At 47.3% G+C, this 10,141-nt stretch overlaps 1 protein-coding gene across 1 annotated transcript; it reads left to right on the top strand.

Annotated features, from left to right (window-relative positions):
• Positions 1-7,194: 7,194 nt before the first annotated feature.
• On the top strand, positions 7,195-9,498 carry LOC125541016 (autophagy-related protein 18d-like). The gene is made up of 5 exons (XM_048704517.1): positions 7,195-7,659; positions 7,765-7,926; positions 8,739-8,985; positions 9,093-9,225; positions 9,417-9,498. Exons 1-5 carry the CDS (start codon positions 7,195-7,197, stop codon positions 9,496-9,498), a joined length of 1,089 nt encoding a protein of 362 aa, XP_048560474.1.
• Positions 9,499-10,141: the final 643 nt, after the last annotated feature.

Here is a 10,141-nt window from a genome sequence, read left to right as displayed (position 1 = left end):
CTCCTACTTGGAAGTTTTGGTGGCGACTCGCAAGATCGAGCTAGCGCAGCCGTCGCGCGCTTCCATGCGGTTCATCGCCACGGTGTGCACAACGGCGAAGTATATCTCCCCGCCGCCGCGCGCTCTGCGCCCACGTTTCCGCACGGCCGGGCGTGCGCTTGTTTTTTTATTTTTCAAAAAACCTTCCTAACTTTAATTTTAGTATCTCTACTCCTAATGTCTCAGTTGATAGGTCGCGTTCCGGGTTTTATTTTCGTCCCACCTCACCCGGTCTTTTTTGGTACTTCCTCCCACCTCCCTCTCAGCCGTGAAAAACCAAGGAAAACCCCGCGATCGAGTCCCGCACACGCCCAACCTCCCGTCTCACGCTAAGCCGCATAGAACCAAAAAAAAACCTCAAGCCGAGTCCCCCGCTCGCCCCACGCACTCCAGGCCCTAACATCCCGTCGCACCGAGACAGACGAACCAAAAAAATCTATGAATAGTCCGCCGGTTATTTTTCGCTGGTTTTTATTTCGCCTCACCGCTTTCGTTGGTTTTATTTCGCTGGTTTTATTTCGTCTCCCTCCCACCTGTCTTTTTGCTTCATCACCCACATAAACCCATCAGATTAATTACCATAAAAAAATCACAATCAATCAAGTATTGATGATCAGATTAGTTACCATATAAAAAATAAATCGCAATCAATCAAGTATTGATGGGATATTTCCTTATATTGATGTGATTTCCCTTTTTTTATCATCAATCGTCTCTACTGCCTAAAAAATGCGTAGCTTTCCTTTTCGCTTCACCACCCACATAAACCCATCAGATTAGTTACCATATAAAAAATAAATTGCAATCAATCAAGTATTGATGATCGGATTAGTTACCGTATAAAAAATAAATCGCAATCAATCAAGTATTGATGGGATATTTCCTTATATTGATGTGATTTTCCCTTTCTTATCATCAATTATCTCTACTGACTAAAAAAATGCGTAGCTTTCCTTTTCGCTTCACCACCCACATAAACCCATCAGATTAGTTACCATATAAAAAATAAATCACAACCAATCAAGTATTGATGATCAGATTAGTTACCATATAAAAAATAAATCGCAATCAATCAAGTATTGATGGGATATTTTCTTATATTGATGTGATTTTGCGTAGCTTTCCTTTTCCTGCCAACCGACCGCGTCCCGTCTCCCTACATCCGCCCTCGTTGCTCTGCCTCCCGCACGAAAAAAACCGTTTCGTTTGACCTCCCCCAAACCCCGCATGATGGAAAAACCCAGCCGCCTGCTTCCCCTCCTCTCGACCGCTCCATACGTCCAGATCGCGGCCTCATCCCCATCCTCCTCTCACGTCACGGCGGCCGATGGACTGCCGCCACCACCCTCCTACTCTCTCGCCGCCGCCGTCCTCCCGCTCGCTCGTCGCCGCCGTCGCCACCAATCCCGGCGAAGGCGCCGTTGCTGCTATGTCGCCTCCTTTCCCCATCCAAGCCTGACCATGGCAACGGCGCCCTCTCATGTGTCCCGCGGTGAGGTTTGGGGAGGCGCGACCACAATCCAGTAGGGATCTCACCGCGGACCCGTCCGCTGGGATGGGTGTTGCCTCCGTTGCGAATGGGATCGAAGGGAGGGACTACTTCGTCGTCAAGGTCGGCGAGGCAGCGGCCGATTGGGAGCCCGGTTGTGAACATGGGAGTTCGTCCCCATGGAGGCGGCGGACGTGGAGATTGGATGTGAAGCAACCCCACTTGCCGGTGGTGGAGGCTTGCCGTCCATGTGATCCTTTCTTCTCCCGGTATCCCCATTCCTTGCCTCCCATTACAAAAGCGAGCATAAATGAGAGCAGGGGCTGATTTTCATCACTTCATTTCTCATATTTTTAGTTGCTTTTTTGAGATTATACAAGATGCTCCCGATCTGTTTTGTCAAATTACTTGGATCGTCTTATGGAATTGACAGCCATCGCATTTTTCACCTCATGTTATTTCTTAATCCTTGTCCCACTAGGCATCCACTACATGTTTGGTAATGACGTGATGTTGAGGCGGCTAGGAGAAGCTCAGCAGCCAGATCAAGGGCTATCGAGATGGATCTGGGAGCCAAGCAATAGTTCTTCTGTTAAATTTTGGTTATTATCTTTTCTATTGTTACGATTGTGGGATGGTTGATTTTGACTCGGTGTAACATTTGCATTTGTTTCCCCAGCTTGTTGGCGTAGATGCATGGCACTGCGGCAACTAATCAAGAGCGAGGGCAGTGCACATCAGAGCTACGCTGAATGTAGCGAGCCAACCACGAATTGGGTATGTTCACACGAGGGATGGGAGAGGAGAGGAACATTAACATTTTTCATGATTTGGATGAAAATTTCAGTTCATAGTTTCTCCGTACGTGGCAACACACTAACGGTACTCATGGGCTTAGGATGAAAGTAGCGCCAGCAGAATCAGTAGGTTGGATGGGAAGGCGGTTGTTGCCCTTGTCCCTTGGTGCTAGCCTACCGTGGTGGCCTCACTAACTTGCTCATTGCGAATACGAGTTCGTGGGGTCGCGAGTTGCTGCAGATTTGCTTTTATCACTTTTTACAATATTTATTGATGTATCCCTAACTCATCGAGTCATTTTTAGCTTTGATTTTCCATATATGCCAGCCTAAATATCCCATGGTCAGAATATTTGCATGGTTAGTGGACATTGTCCCTTTCTTTCTAATGTTTAATATTTTATATTGCCGATAGAAATAATTTTATCCGCTTGATTTAGGAAGTGCACATAGGTAGGTCAACATATTTTGTAGCTCTTTCGGATGTAAAAGCATATGTTGCATAAGAAATTATTATCTTCCAAGCATACTCACATTTCACTAACAAATAGGGGGAGGTTCAGACTTCAGAGCAATGATAAAAAGGTTTATTTCTCACTCTTTTGTTGGAATTTTAGTTCCAAGTTAACATGATTTCTTATCCGCTTCATAAGTCATGCATCTGCTTAATTAGGTGATAAGTAGGGCTATTGTGGGGTTTGTTTAAACTCCAGCATAAGGAATTCTTGTTTAAAAAAAAGACTTTTGGCTTCTTTAATTACAAATTGATTGCAACATCGTGTTAGTATGTGATTTCTCACATGTGGTTGTAATATTTGTGAAGACGTGCATTGCACGTGCACTTGGAAGCGGGCCCGTGGCCCGCGCCGGATGGCGCCGACGCTGACCCGGGCCACCTCCTCCACGTATTCTTGGAGCTGTGGCTGGCCGATTTACATGAAATTAATTCCCTCAGTTCTGGTGGCAAATATAATACACATAATTCATATTGTTATGCACTAGCTAGTGTGTGTGAAATAGATGGATTATGGTCCCGTACCCAATAAGATGGATATGTGTGTGTGTTAGAGAGAGGAAGAGGGGGAGAGAGAGTGAGGAAGAGGGAGGGAGTGTGTGTGAGGATTTGATGGTAAAAAAGTCGTCAATGTCGTAATATTGAACTCTTTAAGTTAACGTGGCCCCATTGTAACGCACGGACGTTCTTGTAGTAAATAATAAGGGACGAGCCTCAGGGTGGACACGGTCCGGACCGGTCCAGTCCTTGACCGAGTCACCGTTTTGACCGGCCGCCGGCAGAGCGGACCGACCAGCTGGGCGGTCCTGATTTCAGGGCTCGGACCGATCGCGCTCCAGCCCGGGCTGGACCGAGAGGACCGGCCGTGGTCACCGTCGATGTGGGCACAACGCGCACGAGGGGTTGCTAGACAGCGCAGGAGGAGGTGTAGGGCGCTCGATGGTCCAGACCGGCGGTGGTGTACACATGGAAGCGACAGGACGCGGCGAGCGCCGACCGGCGGGCGCCATTGTTAGCCATGAAACTGCGCGTGTTTCCTCCTTATCAGTTTTTGTGTCGCATGCAAGTATTGTAGTGCGTGCATGAGCCCACGATTTTTTGTGTGTGGGCCTTGCCGTGATTAACGGATCAAATCTGACGTGAAGTTAGACGTGGGATGACGCCGTGATTATAGGATCGAGCCTGTTTCTGTCGTTCTTTTTCTTTTTAGTAGTGATATATTCCTAAGAATGATTTTTACGTAAACTTATGTACTAATTGAATTGGATTGCTTCTGTTACCTAAAATCGTGGGGCAGTTATTACAAACCAAACAAAGATATCACGTATAGATTTGGTAAGAAAGTCGCGTAGGAATAGAATGTTCCTTCTGTTTTCTGTTCGACTTGATAAAAGGAAACGGAAGCATGGGATGGGCGCATGATTTTTGGAGTCTCTCGTTAGTCGCTAGTAAAAGGAAACGGCAGCGAAGGGCTAGTCAAGAATGGCGCCGCGATTATCGGATCGAACGCCGGCACTCTTGTTCTTTCTATTCTCTGTCTGACTGAATACAAGGAAAAAAGGCAGCGCGTGATCTGGGTCTTCTTCTACCTCTTGCATGAGTGAGTACTTGATTCCCATGAACAGCGCCGGATGGGACACGTCCAGGGCGTCGCCGGTGGCCGCGGTGAAGAAGAACAGCCCGCACCTTCGGTCCGCTCGGTCGGACCGGGCAAAGACCGGACCGGACCGAGAAAATTTTGGGCCGAAATTTAGTAACCGGACCGAACAAATTCTTCAGCGGGCCAGGACCGGACGGTCCGGTCCAGAACGGGCCACGAGCAGGCCGAAAAGCCCGCTCGCTCCGTCCAGCCTGAGACGAGCCCCTCATAATCGCCCCGGACCCCTCTTTTCGAGAAACCCTACCACCAGCAGGCCCGCCGTAATCGAGAAGATCCATCGATCGCCTCGCCCTCGTGAGATCCAGAGTCGACGAAACACTCTCCTCGGATCGACATGGAGAGTAGCGATCAGTCCAATCCAAGGAGGAAGAACCGCAGCAATAATCGAGTTGCCCCTCCTGAGAGCCTACGGCGCCTGCTCGAGCAGCTCAAGGAGGAGAAAGATCGAGTTAATTCGCTCCGGGAGGAAATCAGGACGCTGCGCCTCGAGCTGTTTGGTAGTCAGGGAGGAGCCCGCGGCATGCCATTACAGCGGAGGACGTACCATTTGCTTCAGCAACTGCTTCTGCACAATAGAGTTATGCGTGGAGCGTATTCATGAAACTGTCCAGGCCACCATATTGGGTGTCCGTGTCAAAAACGGGCCATGGCCTTTCTATTATGGCGGTCAAGTTGCTTGCCTCTCACCATCACGGACATATAAGGTCACTGGTGGTAAAGTCACTTACACTACTCACGCCCCATCCATGGAAGTTGTGATGCTTGCTTCACGTGGTAGAACTATGCCTAAGGGTTCACACGGTTACCTTCGTCTATCAAGGCATGTAGTTTCTGTAGAATTGGAAGGAAGCCTGAATGTTGTCATACAAGCCTACTCGGAATCTGGTGATATCACCGCACAAGGTGAGGTTTGCTTCATGCCCAAAGCTTGCAATATAAGTCAGGAGACATGTTTCTTGGGTGACCGTGACCCTAAGGTGGAAGTGGAGATTACCGTCGCTTGGTCTCTTCTTGTTTCGAACAGTCGTCATTTGATGATGAATGGAATGGATTTTGATGAGTTGAAAGAAGCGGTCAGTGGGTTAGGAGTTTGATGGCTCGCTTAGAGATCATATCACTGTGTGGCAATGGGCAGTTTTGAAGCTTCGGGTGATTTGGAACTCGGTGTTCTTTCCTCTCTAGATGTTACCTATTAATGTATCAGTTGTGTGCTGAAATGTGTGTAATGCGAAATTATGTAACAAATTTTGCTAACACTTAGTTGTTTCTAATTAATTTACTTCGAATATGAGCACCTAAGTCAATCATCACAAATATCAAATATAGTACTCCCTACGTTCACAAATATAGTTCTAGCTTTTTTTATGAATTGGATGTATATAGAGACGTTTTTCTGTATTTGTTCACTCATTTCAGACTACGTGCCCATATTGAAATATCCAAAAGATCTTATATTTTTTTTTAACAGAGTGGGTACTAAATAGTAGAAATATATAAGACCATGCATACATAGAAGATATTAGCTATTGGGGGTTGTTGGCATTACTACGTGGGGGATGACCATAGTTTGACAACAAACATGTTGTAAACTTTATATTTCCAGAAGTACTACCCTCTTGGTGATATATTTTGTCGGTTGTCCATGAGACCAAACTCATGGATAAGTTAAGCGATATGACTGTTGGTATTATTGGATCTCCCTACATTGCTGTTGGTAATCACTTTGGTTTGCTGCCGCTGAAAATGGTTTCCCTAAATTAGAGATATTTGGTGGTATGGTCTGTAAAATATACTTCCTATTTTAATTTGGTGCAGATATACATATAAGTATTAGCAAGTTAACTTTTGGATTGAATATCAGCAGTACCATATTGACACAATATTGTGTGCACTCATACATTCATGTCATACGGAGATTAGAGGGGGAGGGGGGGGGGGGGGGGGGGGGGGAGTAGATTTCTGAAGAAAGAATTTTCGCAAAAAAAAAGTGGCATTCGTCTAAATTCTAAAGTACATATATATGATATGAAAGGCTATATACAACTTGAAGATTGGGCCATCAAATTTCATGGTTACATCATATATCGTACATGCTTATAAGGGGCATCCATCTGGGCGTGAAAGATGAGACTTTCGAGGTTGAGAGTATGGACCGGGACGAATTCTTCGTTAGTATGGAGTTATTCAAAAGATCTATCAACTTTACATGGGAAACTGCCGAGAGAATGGACTATGTGCATAATCAACCATCTAGTTCTCTCCAACTAAAGCAATCTGAAATTGTTGTATGAGTTCTGTGCTGAAATATCTGTAATGCACCTGGATTAATATTACATATGCTTTTTTAGGGAAAATATTACATATGCTGAATTAGTGTGTGCCGTGGTAACAAAAGAAAGCACAAACCCGAGCCCAATAAACAAGGCGGGGCCCAGTGCCTGTACGTTTGGCCCAGCCCAACGGACCAACATCTTTATGTACGTTTCAGGAATTGTAATCCGACTCCGAACATGCATGCATGTCCCAGTTCGACATGGTTACCAACTTAACTAGTACTAGTACTAGTACTGTAGTTTTCATCATGGGGCGATCTATATACACCACGGGTACGTACGTTCACGATCGATCGAGCCTCGGTCGATCAATCAGTTAGCAAATCGAACTAGTTGTAGCCGCGAAAAGCAAGCTTAATTTGATGGATCTATCGTTCAGCCCGTCGGTCATGGCCTCTACGTCGTCTTCCTCCGAGCTGCCGGACGGGGAAGTCCTAGTCCCCGCTCCCGATCCGCTCGTCCACGTCGCCTTCAACCAGCACGGCACGCACTTCGTCGCGGCCACGGCCACCGACTTCCACGTATTCTCCTGCCACCCTCTCGAGCGCGTCATGCACCGGCGCGGCTCCGACGGCTGCACGTTCAAGGTGACCTCCGCCCAGCTGCTCACGCGGTCTCAGCTGGCCGTCGCGACGCGGAGGCCCGGCGCCGTCGACGGCCACGTCATCGACTTCTGGAACGGCATGTGCAAGCCCAAGGACGCCAGGACCAACACCGTCAGGAGCCCGTGCGGCGCCGTCGGCGGGTTCCGCCTGCGGGGGGACCACATGCTCGTCGCCGGCGAGGGGACGGCCACGCTGTTCGACGGCGTCCACTGGGAGAAGGAGGTGACGACGGGGCCCAACCCGCTGGGGCTGTGCGCCATGGAGGAGCCGAATGGGCCCGCGACGCTCGTCTACGCCCTCCCGCTGCCGGAGGCGGGATCGGTGCAGGTCCGCCGGCGCGGCAGGGCCGGCAGCGTCAGCGTGCGCGCGCACGGCTCGGGCGTGGCGTGCCTCGCGCTGTCCCCCGACGGACGGCTGCTCGCCAGCGCCGGCACCCGAGGCACGCTCCTGCGCATATTCAGCACCGCCGACGGCACCAAGCTCCAAGAGGTATGCACAGCATGTCTGAAAGCTGTCTACTCTTTCGATCATGAACTATTGTGCATTGGTCTCTTCAGTTTTGACCTCAGACTTTCAAAAGCTTTTAAGGAACTTAGATAAGGTGATTTGAAAAGACAGATTCACTACTCCATACAAGTGCTCTTACTAAGATGTTTTTTCAGTGGTCAATATAGAAAAAATCTCGGAATTAATAACAGTAATAATCCTAAACAAAGGATAGCTTCAAAAAAATATCCTAAAAAGGGTCAATAACCAAATAGAAATAAGTATATTCCTCATTTTGTAAAAAGTGTGTTTTCTTTCCAAAGATATAATTTTAGGAATTTTACTTGCTTGGTCGTAAGGCAACACATACACACATGTCGTGTGTTCTAGCATGCTTTTGGTCAGAAATCACCCTAAGGCGAGTCAAACAAAATTCTCATTGAAATCCTACAATATAACTAAATAAGTGATCTTAATAATATGCAAACGTGTCACATGATATGTACCTACGCATGAGAAAGTTATTTTATTATGCAATACTCCTGGAGTACTTCTATATTTTAAGATACAAGGTAATTAAATAAAGTAAATCATTAAGACTTCCTGTTCCAAATAATAACCGTTTCATATAATCAAATTTCATTGAAACATATCGCAACTTATTCCCGCGGCATGGTTGGATATTATCTATTTATATTTAGAAGAGCATTTGAACCACTACTTTAGCGATCTAAACACTTTTATATTTCTATATAGGGGGAGTACATTGGAACTTCATCTTGTTCACATGTTGGTGTTCTTGACTCTTGTTGTAGCTGAGAAGAGGCACCGAAGGGGCAGACATCCACTGCATCGCCTTCTCCCACGACTCCAAATGGTTAGCGGTGTCCAGCGACAAGGCAACGGTGCACGTTTTCAGCATCAATGACTTCAACCTCACAAGCTCCACTCTCGAGGAAGATCATGCCAGCAATGACCTTTTGGTGGCACCACTCGTACTACCATCTTCTCCCGCACCCGCAACAACCAACCAGAGCTCATCACGCATGTCATTTTTGAAAGGTGGGTGGATATTCCTACATTTTAACTGGTAAAATTAACGTCGCTCCATACAATTTTTTACTCAATCAAAATCTTAACATAACACTTCACTCCTCATGAACACACAGGCTACCTACCGACGTATTTCAGCTCGAAGTGGTCGTTTGCCCAGTTCCGGATCCCTAACGCCTGGACCAAGTGCTCCGTGGCGTTCGACAGGAGACACCCCAACACCATTACCATTGTCTGCATGGACAAAAGGTGCGTTGAAGAAGCTAAAATCACTCTCTCAATTTTATATTGACACACATGTCACATGTGCAACACATTGTCACACACACGCATGTGGTATTCTGTATCACACGCTCGCCCGAGCCTACCTCCCACTTCTTGATCCATTTTGTTTAGAAGTTTCTTACATGTTGACAACGACTGTCATGGTGTGCGTGCAGGTTCTACCGCTGTGAGTTCGACCCGGTGAAAGGAGGCGACATGGTGCCGGGGGTGTGCCACGAGAACTTCATGGACCTGTGAAGGGATTAGGGACGCAAGGCAGCAAGGCAGCAAGACACTTCTTTAGGTCCAGTTGAAAGTCAATATACTTTCAGGTTGATGATGTCTAGATTTTTCTACGTAGACGTACCTCTATGGTGTTGTATGAATCATAACTTCTTTGACACTTTGATCATCTTCGTTTTTAATGAATATAATGCATGCAACTCACCCGCATAATTCAAAGAGGAAAAAGAATTATACGGCGCCAAGGTACAACCACAAGTCATAAGGCGTGATGTTCATATGGAGCCCACCGCATCACAGATCCCATCTTCTTCATCTGTTGTTAGAGCATCTCTAGCAGACCCCTTAAAACCGCACGGTCCACATAATTCTGACGACTATACGGGTTTGGCCCGATTTTTGGGCCACACCAAACCCCGTGTAGTCGGCCCGACCCGTAAAAATTTACAGTGGCCCGAAACGACCCCCCCCCCCCGGCAGTATATATTCGGGTCTGCGGCCGTGATACGGGTGGAAACCCTATCCCATCGCCGCCGTGATTCCCCATTTCCTCCTACGATTTCTTGCTGCTGGTGACCTAAATCCGCTGCCTCGCCCATCGATCTGCCACGATGTGGGGCGAAAAGTGGAACTCTGGCCGGCGCGGTAGCGACTGTTG

This window comes from Triticum urartu, chromosome 2, assembly GCF_003073215.2.
Source record: "Triticum urartu cultivar G1812 chromosome 2, Tu2.1, whole genome shotgun sequence".
NCBI lineage: Eukaryota > Viridiplantae > Streptophyta > Magnoliopsida > Poales > Poaceae > Triticum > Triticum urartu.
The sequence above is the reverse complement of the archived record's forward strand: the minus strand, read 5'-3'. Positions and strand labels throughout refer to the sequence as shown.

Bases quoted from the DNA above. Each gene is read 5' to 3' on its own strand.
- LOC125541016 (XM_048704517.1), top strand. From the start codon at position 7,195: ATGGATCTATCGTTCAGCCCGTCGGTCATGGCCTCTACGTCGTCTTCC. The intron at 7,927-8,738 runs GTATGCACAGCA...CTCTTGTTGTAG, and splicing joins ACGGCACCAAGCTCCAAGAG to CTGAGAAGAGGCACCGAAGG. The intron at 8,986-9,092 runs GTGGGTGGATAT...ATGAACACACAG, and splicing joins ACGCATGTCATTTTTGAAAG to GCTACCTACCGACGTATTTC.